General features: G+C 55.5%; 1 protein-coding gene and 1 long non-coding RNA gene across 2 annotated transcripts; both read right to left on the bottom strand.

The window, feature by feature from the left end:
- Window positions 1-2,553: 2,553 nt before the first annotated feature.
- Window positions 2,554-3,823, bottom strand: LOC134514350 (uncharacterized). Its single transcript, XR_010070713.1, has 3 exons — window positions 3,563-3,823; window positions 3,367-3,429; window positions 2,554-3,254 (listed from the first exon to the last, which is right to left on the bottom strand). It is a non-coding gene; the product is annotated as an uncharacterized LOC134514350 (long non-coding RNA).
- Window positions 3,824-14,050: 10,227 nt separating this feature from the next.
- LOC134514314 (neuronal acetylcholine receptor subunit alpha-10-like) lies at window positions 14,051-17,985 on the bottom strand (the record flags this gene model as incomplete). The annotated part of the gene is made up of 5 exons (XM_063332021.1): window positions 14,051-14,535; window positions 14,692-14,869; window positions 16,604-16,699; window positions 17,212-17,470; window positions 17,834-17,985. Coding segments are annotated over 5 exons (1,170 nt in total), but the record flags the coding sequence as incomplete, so codon positions are not given.
- Between the last annotated feature and the right edge of the window lie 831 nt (window positions 17,986-18,816).

Here is an 18,816-nt window from a genome sequence, read left to right as displayed (position 1 = left end):
AGACATCCACCTTGCAGGAGCTCTTGGTGATGGCGGGCGAGTCCCACGTGATGTGCCCGTCGGAGCGCAGCACCACGTTGGTCTCCACCGAGCCGCCAAAGCCGTCGTCGGCGCTGGGGGAGGGATCGCTGTGGGGCCAGGATGGCCCCGAGCCCCACGTGGGGCAAGGGTCTGCGGGGCCGGGGCCGAGCACTGGTCCCCAACCCCGTGTCCCCTCCCCACGTCACCCCCAGGAAGAGGGGGCTCGCTGCCCCTGGTCACCCCCGTGGTGGCACATCCCAGCTGCCAGGTGGGTGGCACACCAGGCTGATGCCAGCACCTCCTGCCGCTGCCTTCTCACCCAGTCGAGGTGACCGTCTCCCCACATCCCCCACACCAGGACCCCCCCTGCTCCCTGTTGGCAACACCCCCAGCCCCAGCCTCAGCCCCCCCAGCTCCGGGAGCAGCCGGGGGGTGGGGGAGGGCGAGCAGCACCCACTCGTTGTAGAGGATGATGATGGCCGGCCGCCAGACGTAGCTGCTGGGGATGCGGATGCTGTCGATGCCGCTGTAAACGTCCTTGTCCCAGGCGAGGTGGGCGTCCAGCCAGGCCTGACGGACCCACAGGGAGGAGGTGAGGACCTGGTTCACCTTGTCCTGCCGAGGGCAGAGGGTGGGGGACGGGGACAGGGACAGACCTCGCTGCCCCCCTGTGGAATAAATACTACATTGGCTAAAAACACAAAAGTACAGCATTGTTCACACAGGAAGGAAAAGTAGAAAATCAAGAGGCTTCTGAGGGAGAAAACAGCCGCAGCTGGCATGAAGAATACAACACCTGTGGTTCCCTGATAAGCTACATGAGGTACGGGACGGGATGCAATTATTCCGCGGCTTTACCTTAGGATGTATAGCGGATACGGGAATGGGATGATACCAGGAAACAGATAAGCTGCCAATTAGCTGCCCGCTCGATGCTCAGAGCCAACATTTTGCCAAATTTTGATGAAACGCTGTCCTTTGTGTGAACTTTGCTCGTTAGAATGTCATTATAATACCAAAACACACCTCCACCCCGAAGGCTACCCGCCTCCAAGGTGCGACCGCTCCTTCTTGAGCCTGCGCCCTGAGCTTCTCGTAAACTAGACCTTTAACTGTGAAGCGAGAAAAGTTTACACCACTCATGAAAAAAGTATGTACGACTAAAGTCACTCAAACTCCACCTCGAAGATAACAAATAGTAGAAAAACAGCCCGAGAGAGGGGGGATACCCAGGGAAGACACCATCGCAAAGAATTCCATCACTGGCTTCTGGGAGCAGGCGACGGGCTGAGCCTCCCTTCCCCCCCATAGGGACACCTTTGGGTAAGACTTAGATTATACCGAGGGCTCCCTCGGGAAACTCAGAAATTTCTCTCGAGACTCTCTTTTCTACATGTATAGCCAGGCTGTATCGTTAGAACGTTGTCCCGCGTTTTGTAGATGTAACAATACTTTCATTTGCACGTGCTTTGCAGACAGTGTATTTATCACCGGCTGCCCTAAGAACCTATCTATCTGTTGCTTAAATAAACTGCACTTTTTTTTTAAGTGGCTCGTCCTTTTGGTTTCTCACCGAATGCGACCAAAGACTCGAGAGTGGCCGTGCTAGTTCATGAGCACGACTAGACGGAAGGTGCAGTCCACTAGTAGTGTATCCAAATCGTAACACTTTACTACCTATTAAACGCCATTGGGCTGATAGTGCTGAATTGGGCATCCCTCAGGATTTACACCCAGCCGCACCTGGCCTCCCACCTCGGTGAGGAGTGTTAGAACACAAGGGGGTTCCTTTTCTGCCAAAACCGCTTTGCCCCTTTTCACGCGACACCCCCGACCCGCCCCCTGGGCCCCAGCCTGGTGGCCTCTGCAAGGGTCCCGAGGGCTGGGCTGCCTTTGGGGGGTTGCGCTGGTCTGGGGGGGCTGGGCAGGGTTGAGCTGGACGCCAGCGGTCCCAGCTCATTTTGGGGAGGGCTGTGCTGCTTTGAGGGGGGTTGGAGAGAGCTGAGCCGGTTTCCAGTGATCCCAGCTCATCTGGGGGAGGACTGGCTCATGTTAAGCTGGCCGGCCACCAGCACCCCCAGGTCCTTTTCTGCGGGGCAGCTTTCCAGCCACTCTTCCCCAAGCCCCTGGCGTTGCTTGGGGTTGTTGTGACCAAAATGCAGGACCCGGCCCTTGGCCTTATTAAACCTCATCCCATTGGCCTTGGCCCATCCCTCCAGCCTGTCCAGGGCCCTCTGTAGAGCCTTCCTTCCCTCAAGCAGATCAACACTCCCTCCTAGCTTGGTGTCATCTGCAAACTCACTGAGGGTGCATTATTGTTACACATAATAACAGATGATCTGAGATAAAGATAGTAAACACAATAACAGACGTTGTCTCTCTCTTCGGGTGGGGTGTAATGCACAAGGGGCAAGGGCCCCCCCATCTCCACAGGAGAGTCGGCATTACTGTAGCACATACTGCTGTCATTACACAAAACTGATTCTCTGCTCCTGTCAAGGGACAAAACTGATCTGCTGACAGTCACAGGGATAGAGAAAATATTGACTTTTTTATTGGATCAGAAGTGGGGCACCCCAGGGGGTTCCCAGCCCCACACCTCCCAGCCATTAGGGGAAATTTCTGAAGCAGATGCAGCGCGGCCGGCAGCCGGCTCTGGCCATGGGCTGTCTGGCCATGGCAGTCTGGCCATGGGCTCGCCGCGCTGCTGCCTCTCCCCCCACGCCTTGAAAATGTGCAAGAGGTCAAGTAGACCTCTTGCGTGGTCCTTGTTGGCAGTTCCTGTGGGGGCTCCTGGCAGAGGGCTGGCCCTGGCTCCTGCACCCTCCCCTTGACAGCCCTGGGGGGATGGCGGGGTCCTGAGCAGTTGAGTGCTGCCAGCTCCGCCATCCCACCAGGACAGGCCTCCGGGAAGGGTAAAGGAAGCTGAGGAAGAGTAGCCTCTGTCTGTCATGGAGTCCATGGTGGCCAGCGGGGCCCGTGGGGAGAGGGGCTTCCGGCTCAAGGCCTCCGCACTCTCCCTGCAGAGGAGAAGAAAGAGACCCCGCTGCACCCCGGAGCCCAGCGGGACCTGCGGGCAGCACCCCCCTTGGCTGGCCGTCAGGGCTGCCCAGCGCAGGCAGGGGCAGGGCACGGGGTGAGGGTCTGGGGCAGCATCTGGGGTCTCCCCCACACTCACCGCTTCTCCTGCTTGGGCCGGGATTTCTCCACTCCTCCATCCACTGGCTGAGAAGCTGCAGAGGGAGGAGACAGAGTGAGCGGCCAGCAGCTGCTGGCACAGCCCCGGCTCAGGGCTGCCGTGGGGTGTCGGCCGTTTGTAGGGTGGTCGGTGCTGGGGCCACTCACCGCTCTGCTTCTCCGGCTGGGCTCTTGTCTTGCTTGCCTGACGCTTCTTCTTCTCCTTCACTTCTGCAAGGTCCCCAGGAGCTGGGTGAGACGGGAGCCCCACCCAGTCCCACACCACAGCCACCCACACCACCCCACGCCATCCGTCACCACCCCATGCCACAGCACAGTGTGCCGCAACAGTCAAGTCACCTACCTGAAGCGGCTTCCTCCGCAGCACAGATGAGAACACGCTGAGCCCCATGACAATCAGGAGGAGAGGGCCCAGGGGAGACAAGGCATCAGAGCGCCCATGGCACGGACTCCAGTGTGGCTGCAGTGCTCCAAGTCACCATCACAGAACCGCGATGTAGCTCCCCAGTGTCCTCCTGGGTCCTTGTTTTTCCCCCAGTTCCCCTTCCCGGGTGGGGAGGGGTCATCGGGTGAGAGAGTAGTTCTCTAAAGGACAAGAAATTGTGGTGGGTTTCTCAAACCATAAGGAGTGGGAGAAAAGGAGGGGCAGAAAAGGAGGGGCAGAAAAGGAGGGGCAGAAAAGGAGGGGCAGAAAAGGAGGGGCAGAAAAGGAGGGGCAGAAAAGGAGGGGCAGAAAAGGAGGGGCAGAAAAGGAGGGGCAGAAAAGGAGGGCGAGAAGGGCCCCACCCCTTCAGGGAATGGTTTGGGTAGGAACGGACCTTAAAGGCCACCCAGTGCCACCCCTTGCCCTGGGCAGGGACACCTCCCACCAGCCCAGCTTGCTCCAAGCCCCGGCCAACCTGGCCTTGAACCCCTCCAGGGATGGGGCAGACACAGCTTCTCTGGGCAACCTGGGCCAGGGGCTCACCGCCCTCACAGCCAGGAATTTCTGTCCGAGATCTCAGCTCAATCTCCCCTCTTGCAGTGGAAACCCCTTCCCCCTCGTCCCATGGCTCCCCTCCCTCATCCAGAGTCCCTCCCCAGCTTTCCTGGAGCCCCCTGAGGGGCTGGAAGGGGCTCCAAGGTCTCCGCGGAGCCTTCTCTTCTCTTCTCCAGGCTGAACGTTTCATCGAATCACAGAATTTCAGAGTTGGAAGGGACCTCTAGAGATCATCTATCCAACTCCCCTGCTAAAGCAGCATTGCCCACAGCACATTACTCAAGACTGCAGCCAGGCACGTCTTGAAAGTCTCCAGAGAAGGAGACTCCACAACCTCCCTGGGCAGCCTCTTCCAGTGCGCTCTCACCCTCACCGTGAAGAAGTTTTTCCTCAGGTTTGATCGGAACTTCCTACGTTCCACCTTGTGCCCGTTACCCCTCGTCCTCTTACTGGCAGCCACTGAAAAGAGTCTGGCTCCATCCTCCTTCAGCCCACCCTTCAGATACTTGTAAACATTAAGAAGGTCTCCCCGCAGCCTTCTCTTCTCCAGGCTGAACAACCCCAACTCTCTGCTGCTCTGCCCTCTCCCTGACGCTCCGCAGCCTTTCTGCTCCCTCTTTGACCTCTGCCGCCAGGCCGAGCGCATCAGCCGCCTGCTCGCACCTCACGCACCCGCCATCCCTTCTACCCTCCGCTACCCGGGAGAGGTGAAGGCGCTCCCTGCAGACACAGCCCGGGGGGGCTGCAGGCGTCCAGGGGGGCTCTGTCTGCGTGGCCGCGTCTCCTCTGGAAAGTGCGCAACACGCGGGAGGCTGCGCCTTTCGGGCACAGGCCATGGCTGAGCTCCCCCGCCTCGCCCTGCCTCGGCGTCCCGCGCGAGCTCAACTCCCGCGCGAAATCCCGCGCGAGCTCAACTCTCGCGTGACCTCCCGCGCCCTGGCTGCTCGCCCCGCTCCCGCTCCCGCTCGCCGCCCTCCCCGGGGCCGCCTTTGACGGGGGTGGGGTCTGGCCGCGGCGGCTGCAGGCCCCGCCCCCGCCTCGCCCCCCGCCCTCGCGCCAGCTGCGGCCGAGCTGCGGGTGCCCGCGGGCGAGCTGCGCTTCCCCGCCGCTGCCCGGGCTTGTGCCGGCCTCAGCACAAGCCGCCTGGGTGATGCTGCCTCTGAGGGAGCCGGGAGAGACCTGGGAGCCGCCCCCCCCCGGCACTGCCTGCTGTCACCCGCAGCCCCCGCCCTCTCTCCCCAGCTGTGGCTGAGCCCGTCCCCGCCGGACCGGGGCTGAGATGGGGCTGGGGACCCCCCTGCCGCTGCCGGGACCTGGCTGTGCCTGGGGGCCCTGCTGGGACCCCCCTGTGAGAAATAAGTTCCGGTCCGAGTGAAATAGGCTCAGGCAGAATCCTCTGGGAGGCACATTTTCATTCACGCTCTTGCAAGAGCGGGTGACCTAGCAAGTAGGCACACTTTCCGTTCTTGAAACACCACACCTTTTTATTTCCTAATCCCGGCCCAATTTTTCCCTCCCCTCTTTCCCGTTGGTTGGGTACTCCAGGGTTCACGGTCTGTGCGAGGCGCCTAAAATTCTTCCCGCATGTCCTGCCGCTGTTTGCTTCTCTTTATGCTACACCTAAAGAGATTATCTGACTAGTTTATTTCCTTCCTTTTTGGTAACAAAAAAATTGCTCAATGTCATTAGCCCTGGTTAAATGTATGACTACCCTTCCAGACGCTAATGCAGTAGGAATCAGTTTGTCCTTTTGTCTGTGTGATAAGAGATGTTCTACAAGCCTTTGCTGGAGCCTCTTTGTCTCAGTCATTCCCTTATCGTGTCACCTCTGATGGAAACGGCTTTTCTCCTCTGCAAAAGCAACACCTGCCTTTCTTACAATTTCCCCCTTTCCTTTCTCATAATCTTATTGTCTTTTGCATTCCCAGGGCATGGTTCCATATGAGGCCTCTGGAGCCGACAGCGTGATGGTACATTCTTCTTCTTCTCGACAGTTTTTATTGTCTTCTAGATGAAGCATTTTCCCAGGGTATGGGGGAGGGTCTACTTCCATTCGTTTCGTTAGGGCAGTTTCAATTAATCGTTGAACTAATCCTCGCACACAGGGAATGATACAGCGTCCGACAGCCGCTAACATTCCCGCTACCATTGTAAGAGAAGTCAATATTGATACCACCATACCTTTCCGTTTCCCAAACCGGGAATCCAGCCCACTTGTCAGTGAGGTGTCTATTCCAGAGTTCTCAGCTAACTCATCAGCTAGACTGGTGAGCCCTCGAAGGGCTTTAGTTATAGCACCATCTGGAGCTGTATTGTTGGGGATGAAGGTGCAGCACCGGTTCCCTAACATTACACACACACCTCCCTTCTCTGCTAAGATCACGTCCGGGGCAATCCTATTTTCCCATGCCATCCGCTGGTTGCATCCAATCGTTCAGCTCTTCCTTTCAATGCATCTCTGGTATAATTAATAAACCTCTGTTGGTTATAGTACATATAATTTATCCAATCTACATTTTTGCTTATAGTTATCCACCAGAAAAAGACAGACTCGAATCCTGCTCCTGTCTGATTCCTTGCTTTGTGTTCATCTGGGACTCCTCTAGGGACTCCAATGGGATCTATATATATCCGTTCATCAAAGGATACACCCACACTTCTTTTTACGCTACTGCCTGAGCTCAGGGTTCCTGTTCCTTTTTCAAATGCTAGGGTGAATGGTATTGCCAATTGTACCATTCCACATGTACCTTTCCAGTTAGCCGGCAACACAGATCGCAAGGTCTTCCCTCCACAATACCACCAGAGATCCACCCAAGGCACTCGTATCGCTGAGTAGTTTCCTTTTACATCCTTGGTCCCATTCAGAGTTTCAGTGCACAGGGTAAATCCCCCCCCAGGTTTGGTAGCATTCACACCCTGCCGTGAGAGGCACGCTGGATGGTTACCAATTGCTGTGGAAAATGCTGGTGGCACTTTAACATCTCTAGATTCCAAGGCAGGAAACAGTAAGGAAAGTGAATGACAAGCCTCGTTTCCCCAGGCCGTCCTTTCTTGGTATAATGCTATCATACACCACATCCCTAGGGAATCTTTCGTCCACCCTAAGGGAAAAGGGACAATCTGTGCTGTGGGCCTTCCTGAGGCACAAGCAGAGCAATTGCTTTGGTTCAAACTATTAACAGTATATTTTACCCATTCTACCCAAGCATTCGTCTCACCGTACCCTGTCTCAATCTCAAATGTTTGTCTAAGATCTGTAATCTCAGCAACCGTTACCAAAGCTGGGTCATTCAGTGGTTCCCACTGTTGTATTACTGGGAGTTTTAGTAGTCATAGCTGTCCCTTCTGCTTAACTGCTATTTTCCAGTAGGTCTATTCTAAATCTTCCCCTTGGCTCTCTTCCAGACACATCTGCTCCTATTCCATACCTCAGGTTAGCTGTATCGTCCCTCTGGGTTATAGTTATCAACCGAGGAGTCCATTCAAAAAGGCCACACTCTGGGGAAGGTGATCCTTTGTAAAAATGTATTTTCTTTTTGAGAGGGTAATAATAAGAAGACTTGAACCACTTGTCATCAATGGCCCACCCTCCAATTTGGGTGGTCCACCACGCTTCACTCCATCGGTCACAAGGTGCAGCCTCCTGATATCCCTCTGCGACCCTCCAAATTTCTGGGAACAGGTACCTGTTTTCACCACTCAACCGTCTTTGGGCCTCTAGCTTCCCACACTTCAGTACTTGACAGGCATCAAAGCGTACAGTCTGTGGGGTATCTCCTTTAGTGATATTTATGATAAGCCTAACCGGGTAATCTGGGTGTGCACTTCGTAGGTGATCTAGGTGTACACTCCAGCTTCCTAGTGGGAAGCTCAACACCGCCCCTATGACCAGTATCATCGCAAAACGCTTCTTAAAATTCATGGCATGCACAGATTTATGTCTCCCAACTGGATCATCCCGCCCCAACCCACGGCTTATTGTCTCTTTAGGGTTACTCGCAGTGGGCTGTCAGTAGAATGTACAGTCCACCGTTCTACCGGATCTGTTGGCGGGGGTTCAACTGCTCCTTTTTGCTGAGCGTAGTGAGCCCATCCTTTTTCTGCTGTCCTTACTGCGGTTTCAGTAGTGAGGAGGACTTGGAATGGTCCTTCCCACTCCGGTTGTAGCTTACTCTCCGTCCAGGATTTGACTAGTACCCAGTCCCCTGGTTTATACGGATGGACGACAAATTCCAACGGCGGAGTTTGAGCAAGAAATCCTTTATTTCTGAGGCGAGAGAAAGAAGACGACAACCCCAGTGTACGGTTCTTAAGAAGCATATCTTTAGTTTCAAAAGTGGGCAAGTCTTCTCTGTTACCCATATAAGGTAGTCCAAAAAGCGTCTCACAGGGCGAGAGACCTGTATCTTTTCTAGAAGTCTGGATCCTCAACAATGCTATGGGTAAACATTTAGTCCGTGGTAATTTCGACAATTGTCTCTTACTGAATTGTCTCTTAATGGTCTGGTTCATCCTCAACTTTTCCTGATGACGGGGGATGCTAGGGGATATGAAATTCCCACACCATCCCTAAACTTTCCAGAATTCCTTGAAGGATTTTAGATAAAATGACTGCCCCGATCTGAGTTTCTATTCTCCACTAACCCGTATCTGGGAATAATCTGTTCGAGTATTATCTTAATTACCCCTGCTGCAGTAGCTGACACCAAGGGGTAGGCTTCCACCCATCCAGTCAGACGGTCCACTAGGACTAAAAGATCTTTTCGCCTGCCTGTTGGTGGTAGTTCACTGAAGTCTACCTGTATACTTTGGAATGGTCTCAAGCCGGGCTCTCCTCCTCCCGAAGATTGCTTTCTCAAGGCTTTCTTGTTTACTTTCTTACAAATAGCACATCCCTCACAAATTTGTTTGGCTATTGTGTATATGCCAAAGCACCTGTACTTCCACAAAACTATTCGCACGTTGCATGCGTTCCCCAATGGCTTCCCTGTTGTAACACTGTCACTGTTTCTCTCATTGTTTGTTGACCATTTCCCTTCCGCCAGGCAGAATCCATTTACCACCTTTCTCCACTGCCCCTGCTTCTGTCATTGCTTCTCCTGCCCCAAGGCTGCCTCTTTTGCCACCTTGTCCGCTAATCTGTTTCCCCTTGCGGTGATTGAATTGTCTCTCTGGTGACCTTTAACATGTAAAGCTGCTATTTCACTTGGTATTAATATATTAGCTAACACCTGCTGTGTAAGTTCTTTGTGTAAAAGTTCTTTCCCTTTGCTGTTTATTAGTCCTCGTTCTTCCCAAATTTTACCAAAGGTATGCACTACCCCAAAGGCATAGCGAGAGTCTGTGTATATTGTTCCTTCTCCTTTCTCCAGTTAATTTAAGTGCCTGCTTTAAGGTATACATCTCACATATTTGAGCGGACCATGCACTAGGGAATTTTTCAGATGCTTTTACTTGTTGGTGTATTTGTCTGTCAGAGTTCCGGACTTTCACTGATTTACTATCAGAGTCCCACCACAGGACTTTCACTGAATCAGATTCACAAATAATCGAAATTAGTTGTTTTATTGAGAGCGACAGAACAGACTTGAGATTGCCGTTGATAAATTCACTGACTACAATAGCGCTAATTACTTCAGGTTAACATTGCTAGCAAAAATAATGATAGTACAGCAACCCGGGGTAACATTCACCAGAGGGTGAAAGGCGCAGCGCTTACCCAGAAAGGCGTCCCTGCCTGGGGCGGAGGGAGAGAACACAGCCCGTCGACTGGTCCGTCACGTATCAAGTTTCTTCTCTCCCAATGTAACAGTCATTTTCTCCATCCTTTTATCCCCAGACTTACAAGGTTTATAGGATTTATTTTTTCGACTCCCTTCACTGACTACATGTCCCAAGTACTTCACTTCTGTTTCCACCTATTGCAATTTTTTTTTTTTTTTTTTTTTGAGACCCTCAAACCTTACTGTCCCAAAAAGTTCAGTAACTCATTCGTGGCTTCTTTTACCCTGCCTTCTTCCTCCCCAGATACCAATAATCATCCACATACTGAAGCAGGGCTACTCCCGATGGAGGGCTGGATTGTTCAAGCACTTGTTCTAACACTCGCCAAGCGAATTAGGGGATGCTGTAAATCCCACAATGATAACACCCTACCGGTGAACCTCGAGCTGCTGGTAGGAGCGGTCGGGGCAGTCCTCGTCCCCTGTTATTCACCCCTCTCCCTCGCCCCCAAGTAACAGCCTAAGGGGTCCCACTTCGGGGATTCAATTTCTTTGTCGATTGAAACATCACCGACGGTCTGGGCTGCGAACATATAAAATGGATTTGGGCGTTCCTGAATCTATTCATCTTGACCCAGCAAAAAGCATATTCACCTTCTTTGACTTCCTTATTAGTCCTTATTATTCACATACATGTTTAAAGTCTGACAGACCCAGTGTTCATCAGATCCTAATTTGGGCCAAAATACACTAGGAGGTCTTATGGGTTCTTTGGTCCAAACAAATTCAAATGCAAATGCAAACGTGTCCCACCTGGGACACCTCTGGGATCCTCTAAGACAGACACAGGACCCCTAGGACACCCCTGAGACCCTTCCCAGGATGTCCACGGCCCCCCCGTCCGCCCCCGGCCCCTCCGGGATGCGGTCCGAACAAAACAAATCATTTTCTTTTTATCTTTATCCCTTGTACAAGAAGAATCATTCCGAAACCTCAGCATTCTCCCCTAAAGGACTGTCTGGGGGAATGTTCCCGGGGTCTTTCTTAGTATCCCCTTCTTCATCCCTAGGCCTAGAATCCTTATTTCCCATTCTGAACAGAGACTTTTCTTACACCCCTTCCTTTCGCTTCGTCCTTCTCCGGCTGCGCCCCTCGCGGGACTACAGAACCGCGGATCCCGACTCCACACTCGCTTCGTACCGCAGTACGTCTCAGTCACTCACACACAAGTCCCTTAGAATGTCCCGACCATCAAGGCAATACTTTAACGGTCCGATTTTTCTTACCTTGGTCCGTGCACGGAGTTGCCTGGTCGTACTCTCTGTGCCGACTGCACCTATCCCTTTTCCCCCTGTGGTTCACAGAGTCTGCTGCACAACTGGGTCTCGAGATCTTAGTCGATTCCTCCCGGAATCCCTGCCGACGATCCACGAGACCGTTGAAAACAACGGGACGCATCTTCCCATCCTTCGGCAACACGGACTCCCAAAAAGATGACTTCTGCTCCCGGACGAGCCCCCAAATTGTGAGAAATAAGTTCCGGTCCGAATGAAATAGGCTCAGGCAGAATCCTCTGGGAGGCACATTTTTATTCACGCTCTTGCAAGAGCGGGTGACCTAGCAAGTAGGCACACTTTCCGTTCTTGAAACACCACACCTTTTTATTTCCTAATCCCGGCCCAATTTTTCCCTCCCCTCTTTCCCGTTGGTTGGGTACTCCAGGGTTCACGGTCTGTGCGAGGCGCCTAAAATTCTTCCCGCATGTCCTGCCGCTGTTTGCTTCTCTTTATGCTACACCTAAAGAGATTATCTGACTAGTTTATTTCCTTCCTTTTTGGTAACAAAAAAATTGCTCAATGTCATTAGCCCTGGTTAAATGTATGACTACCCTTCCAGACGCTAATGCAGTAGGAATCAGTTTGTCCTTTTGTCTGTGTGATAAGAGATGTTCTACAAGCCTTTGCTGGAGCCTCTTTGTCTCAGTCATTCCCTTATCGTGTCACCTCTGATGGAAACGGCTTTTCTCCTCTGCAAAAGCAACACCTGCCTTTCTTACACCCCTGAGCGGAGTCGGCGCAGGGCTGGGGTCTCGGTGGGACCCCCGTCCGCGCTGCTCTGCGCTTTCCATGCTGCCTGGCCCCTTTGCCTTCCTCCTCGGCCCCTGGGTCTGCCCTGGCCGGGCTCCCTCCTCGCCCCGGGGCTCCCCGCGGGGACAGCGGCTCCTTCCCCTCGCCATGTGCCCCCAGCCGGGTCCCTGCACTCAGCCGGGGGCGGTGCTGCTGGCCCCCGGCGCTCCCCTCGCTACGGCCATCCCTGCTGCCAGCGTCTGTGCGCCATCCCAGCCAGCCCGAGGGCACTCTGTGTCCCCTGCACCCTGTTCCGGCTGCCCCAGCGCCTCCGGCTCTCATCCCCCAGTTCCCCCATCACCCACGGGTGTCCCCCCGGGTTTGGCCACCGTCCCCCTCCCCACCAGCTGATCGGTCCCCTCCACCGGTGACAAGATGTCATGAGCCCCGAGGCCTCCGACAGCCACTCTGTGGGGTGTGGGGCAGGGATGGGGACGAGGGGCCCAGCCCCCCCAGCACAGGCTGTCGGGCAGGGTGAGCGTGGACCAGCCGCCGTCGCTGTCGCAGGAGAAGAGCCAGAGGTCACTCAGCCAGAGCTGATGGAGTCATTATTTTATTGAGGACGGATCAGTAAATGCAGGGGGGTGAGATATTCCGTAAGGCCAGATGTATCGGCAGGAAATGCTCCGCTATTTACCGCACGCGGGGTTTGGGTGGGATACAAAGGTCATGGCGTCGGTTTCCCGTATGTATCTTAAATGTCACAGGTATGCAAAGGTACGGTGTCTCTCAGCCTCGAGGGGTCCCCTTGAGAGGGGTCCCTGCTCCAGGGGACAGTCCCCACCTGGGCAGGGGGAGCTCCACAGACCCCGATGGCTGCGGGTGTTTAGAGCATCGAGGGGTTGAGTCGTAGTCGGGTTTTCTGCTGCGTTCAGGCTGTTTCAGCCACTTACCAGCCCGATCTCCAGCCGAAACAGGGCTGGTTTTTGGTTTTGGTGCTGAGCTCTCGCTGACGGCCTCACGCAAGAGCATTAACTTGGGTTTGGCTGAGCATCTGCCTGCACCCAAGTGCGGTTCGCTCACACAGCAGGGCTGCACCCCTCACTGTCCCCTACCCGCGCAACAACCTGCACCCGCCCCTGAACGTGGCGGCTTCCCCTTGTGCGGCTCCAACGGCAGCTTCCCCTTCAAATTCCCCCACTCCAACCCGGCGAGAGCCCTGCAGCTGCTGCGGGACCCTGCCAGCCACCCGCGGCACCCAAGTGCTGCCCCACACCCGCCATGGGTGCTATGGTGGACCCCAGCACTGACCTGCCCTGCCCTGGGTGGGCAGCAGCCCCAGAGCTCCACGAGCCCCGCGCTCTGTCACCAAAGGCGTCGAGGGCCAGACCCCTCCGTCCCTCCTGGGCACCATCCTGGCCCCAGCCAGCACCCGAAGGGGCCATGGGGGGCTGCCCTACTCCCCTGGGACCCTCAGCAGGGCTGCCGGACACTGGAGTGGCGTCTCGGGGGGCTGCAGCAGACCCGGCCCCTGGCCAGGCAGGGTGGCAGGCACTGGTGGGGACACAGGAGGAGCAGAAGGTGTCTCTTTATATATATATATAAATATATATATATGGTCCAGAGGAGGCCCCGGAGATGCTGGGAGGGCTGGAGGCCCTCTGCTGTGAGGACAGGCTGAGAGAGTTGGGGGCGTTCAGGCTGGAGAAAGAAAGGTCCGTGGAGACCTTGGAGCCCCTTCCAGTCCCTCAAGGGGCTCCAGGAAAGCTGGGGAGGGACTCTGGATGAGGGAGGGGAGCCATGGGACGAGGGGGAAGGGGTGAAGGGGGGACGAGGGGTGAAGGGGACGAGGGGGGAAGGGGGGGGCCGTGACCTCTCAACCCTTCAGCCGGGGCAGCCCCGGCCGAGTCAGGTTCCCGCTCTCAGGCTCCTCTTCCCTGGCGCTGCTGGATCTTCCATGCTGCAGGACCACAAAGGGCCAAGGGGGGCTCAGGACGAGCCACCCCCATAGGGCACCCGTGGCCACCACTGCCCCTGGGGGCAGTGAGTCCCCAGGGCCATCATGCAGCATTGCCCAGGACCAGCACACTCATGAGGAAGACCATGAGGAAGAAGACCCACATGAAGAAGCGGTCCATCACCTTGGCCACCTTCTTCCACTCGCCGGTCCAGCGCTGGGAGGCTTGGTGATGCCGGCAGCAGCTGGCGACGTAGCCCATGTTCCTCAGCAGGCCATCGTGGTGGCACAGGCAGTGGTCCCGGGGACAGCCCCCTGCCTCGGCACCCACCTCCCCCTCCATGGGGCTCTCCCCCAGCCCCCCAGTGTCCTCCCTGCACGCCTGCCTGCCCAGCACCCGCCGGGGGCTCTTGCAGCTCTCGCCCACCTCGTAGACACAGCAGAGCCGGGCCATGTGGTGGAGGATGAGCCACCTGGCCCAGGGGGGCACGGGCCGGGGCCCCGGGCCGCAGTGGTGGACGTTCATGATGAAGATGGTCAGCGCGGTGGAGGCTGTGATCATGGTCATGGTGGCGATGTAGTACTTCCCTGCGTGGGTAATGGGTGGTGATGCCGCGGTGGGGTGGGGAGAGACCTGTGCCCACCTCCCCCCATCGAAACCCCCCCTGGCATGGGGGGGTGCCCACCACCCCGGTGCAGACGCCCTGGTCCCATGGGAGGGTCCTGGGTGCCATCAAGGCTCACCGATGAACGGGACGCTCTCCGAGGGCTGCGTGCTCTCCACCACCAGCAGCTGGAAGACGGTGAGGGCCAGCAGCACTGTCACCCCCAGTGAGACCTTCTCCCCGGAGTCGGCCGGCAGGTAGAAGCCAAGGGGTGCCAGGAAGGAGACCATGATGCAGGGCAGGAGCAGGCTGAAGATGTGAACATAGTGACCAAGGATGAGGAAAAGGCTGAGGTACTTAATGCAGTCTTTGCCTCAGTCTTCAGCAGTAGGACCAGTTGTTCCCTGAGTACCCAGACCCCTGAGCTAGAAGACAGGGATGGGGAGCAGAATGAAGCCCCTGTAATCCAAAGGGAAACGGTGAGGGACCTGCTTCAGCACCTGGAGCTGCACAAATCTATGGGGCCGGATGGGATCCACCCAAGGGTATTGAAAGAGCTGGCGGAAGTGCTCGCCAGGCCACTTTGCATCATTTATGAGCAGTCCTGGACAACCGGGGAGGTCCCAGCTGACTGGAGGTTAGCAAATGTGACACCCATCCACAAGAAGGGCCGGAAGGAGGATCCGGGGAACTACAGGCCAGTCAGTCTGACCTCGGTGCCTGGGAAGGTCATGGAACAGATCCTCCTCAGTGCCATTACACGGCACATGCAGGAGAACAGGGTGATCAGGCCCAGTCAGCATGGGTTTGTGAAGGGCAGGTCATGCCTATCAAACCTAATATCCTTCTACGATAAGGTGACCCACTTAGTGGATGAGGGAAAAGCTGTGGATGTTATCTACTTGGACTTTTGCAAAGCTTTTGACACCGTTTCCCACAGCATTCTCCTGGAGAAACTGGCTGCTCATGGCCTGGACAGGTGTACTCTTCGCTGGGTAAAAAACTGGCTGGATGGCCGTGCCCAGAGAGTGGTGGTAAATGGAGTTCAATCCAGTTGGTGTCCGGTCACAAGTGGTGTCCCCCAGGGCTCGGTGCTGGGGCCGGTTCTCTTTAATATCTTTATCAATGATCTGGATGAGGGGATCGAATGCACCCTCCGTAAGTTTGCAGATGACACTAAGCTGGGCGGGCGTGTTGATCTGCTTGAGGGGAGGTTGGCTCTGCAGAGGGATGTGGACAGGCTGGACCGATGGGCTGAGACCAATGGTATGAGGTTCAACAAGGCCAAGTGCCGGGTCCTGCACTTGGGTCACAACAACCCCATGCAGCGCTACAGGATTGGGGCAGAGTGGCTCGAAAGCAGCCCGTCAAAAAAGGACCTGGGGGTGTTGGTTGACTGCCGGTTGAATACGAGCCAGCAGTGTGCCCAGGTGGCCAAGAAGGCCAACAGCATCCTAGCCTGTATCAGGAATAGTGTGGTGAGCCGGACTAGGGAAGTGATCATCCCCCTGTACTCGGCACTGGTGAGGCCCCACCGCGAGTACTGCGTTCAGTTTTGGGCCCCTCGCTACAAGAGGGACATTGAGGTGTTGGAGCGTGTCCAGAGAAGGGCTACAAAGCTGGTGAGGGGTCTGGAGGACAAACCTTATGAAAAACGACTGAGGGAGCTGGGGTTGTTTAGCCTGGAGAAGAGGAGGCTGAGGGGAGACCTTCTCGCTCTCTGCAACTCCCTGAAAGGAGGTTGTAGAGAGATGGGGGCTGACCTCTTCTCCCTGGTGACAAGTGATAGGATGAGAGGAAACGGGTTCAAGTTATGTCAGTGGAGGTTTAGATTGGATATTAGGAAACATTTTTTCACTGAAAGGATTATTAAACATTGGAATAGTCTGCCCAGGGAGGTGGTGGATTCACCATCCCAGGAGGTGTTTAAAAAAAAGGGTAGATGGGGCACTTAGGGACATGTTTAGAAGTGGCTTTTGTCAGGGTAGGTTAAAGGTTGGACTTGATGATCTTAAAGGTCCCTTCCAACCTCAGCGATTCTATGATTCTATGTAGAAGGAGGCGCGGCGGCGGAGGAGCAGCGTGTAGGTGACGTCAGGGTAGGGCTCGGAGCAGCAGCCGTAGGTGATGACGTTCCTCGTGGCCGGTGTTATAGATTGTGGCCCAATAATTGACAGGAACCAGTCCAATTAATCAAATTAGTTTATTAAGCAAGCGGCAGCAAGCAAAACAGCGCTGGGCGGCCGGGGAGTCTTTGCTCCGCCAACGGTGCACACCCACTTCCCAAAAGTAGTTGATTATATACTCTTCTGGTTCCCGTATATGTGTCAATCCTGGTATATTCTGTGTCTGAGCGACGTGTTGCTAGGGGGTCGGTCTTGTCCCGCCTCCTGATGGTGGTGGGGCTGAAGGCTCCTCATCTTTATCAGTGTCCTTGGGGAGACTCTTTTCAGCTTATCTCACAACTTACCTCTTCCCTTTGAAGTGTTAAAACACACCAGATGCCTGTGATTTAGGCCTTGAGGTATCAAAGTGCCCCAGACAGCACGCTGGATGCCTGCGATTTAAGTATGTGAAGAGTCGAAAAAGTGTAAGTTTTCACCAGCCTTTAAGAAAGCCTGATTTGATTAACAAACATGATTCTACTTATTACAGCCGGCATGCCCAGCGCCTCCCACTCCACGTTCTCCACGAAGTCCGTCAGGTCCCCGGTGTCCAGCCGGTTGCGGAGGTCGATCTGGTTCCCATTGTAGGTCCAGGAGCCGAAGGTGAGGCGGCACCGCTGCCCGTCGAAGGGCAAGTAGGAGACATCCACCTTGCAGGAGCTCTTGGTGATGGCGGGCGAGTCCCACGTGATGTGCCCGTCGGAGCGCAGCACCACGTTGGTCTCCACCGAGCCGCCAAAGCCGTCGTTGGCGCTGGGGGAGGGATCGCTGTGGGGCCAAGATGGCCCCGAGCCCCACGTGGGGCAAGGGTCTGCGGGGCCGGGGCCGAGCACTGTCCCCAACCCCGTGTCCCCTCCCCACGTCACCCCCAGGAAGAGGGGGCTCGCTGCCCCTGGTCACCCCCGTGGTGGCACATCCCAGCTGCCAGGTGGGTGGCACACCAGGCTGATGCCAGCACCTCCTGCCGCCGCCTTCTCACCCAGTCGAGGTGACCGTCTCCCCACATCCCCCACACCAGGACCCCCCTGCTCCCCGTTGGCAACACCCCCAGCCCCAGCCTCAGCCCCCCCAGCTCCGGGAGCAGCCGGGGGGTGGGGGAGGGCGAGCAGCACCCACTCGTTGTAGAGGATGATGATGTCCGGCCGCCAGACGTAGCTGCTGGGGATGCGGATGCTGTCGATGCCGCCGTAAGCGTCCTTGTCCCAGGCGAGGTGGGCATCCAGCCAGGCCTGACGGACCCACAGGTAGGAGGTGAGGACCTGGTTCCTCTCCTCCTGCTGAGGGCAGAGGGTGGGGTGGGGGACGGGGACGGGGACAGGGACAGACCTCGCTGCCCCCCTGTGGAATAAATACTACATTGGCTAAAAACACAAAAGTACAGCATTGTTCACACAGGAAGGAAAAGTAGAAAATCAAGAGGCTTCTGAGGGAGAAAACAGCTGCAGCTGGCATGAAGAATACAACACCTGTGGTTCCCTGATAAGCTACATGAGGTACGGGACGGGATGCAATTATTCCGCGGCTTTACCTTAGGATGTATAGCGGATACGGGAATGGGATGATACCAGGAAACAGATAAGCTGCCAATTAGCTGCCCGCTCCATACTCGGAGCCAACATTTTGCCAAATTTTGATGAAATGCTGTCCTTTGTGCGAACTTTGCTCGTTAGAATGTCATTATAATACCAAAACACACCTCCACCCCGAAGGCTACCCGCCTCCAAGGTGCGACCGCTCCTTCTTGAGCCTGCGCCCTGAGCTTCTCGTAAACTAGACCTTTAATTGTGAAGCGAGAAAAATTTACACCACTCATGGTAAAAGTATGTACGACTAAAGTCACTCAAACTCCACCTCGAAGATAACAAATAGTAGAAAAATAGCCCGAGAGAGGGGGGATACCCAGGGAAGACACCATCGCAAAGAATTCCATCACTGGCTTCTGGGAGCAGGCGACGGGCTGAGCCTCTCTTCCCCCCCATAGGGACACCTTTGGGTAAGACCTAGATTATACCGAGGGCTCCCTCGGGAAACTTAGAAATTTCTCTAGAGACTCTCTTTTCTACATGTATAGCCAGGCTGTATCGTTAGAACGTTGTCCC

This window comes from Chroicocephalus ridibundus, chromosome 1 (genome assembly GCF_963924245.1).
Source record: "Chroicocephalus ridibundus chromosome 1, bChrRid1.1, whole genome shotgun sequence".
Taxonomy (NCBI): domain Eukaryota; kingdom Metazoa; phylum Chordata; class Aves; order Charadriiformes; family Laridae; genus Chroicocephalus; species Chroicocephalus ridibundus.
Note: the sequence above shows the minus strand (reverse complement) of the source record. Positions and strands in the feature narration are given on the sequence as shown.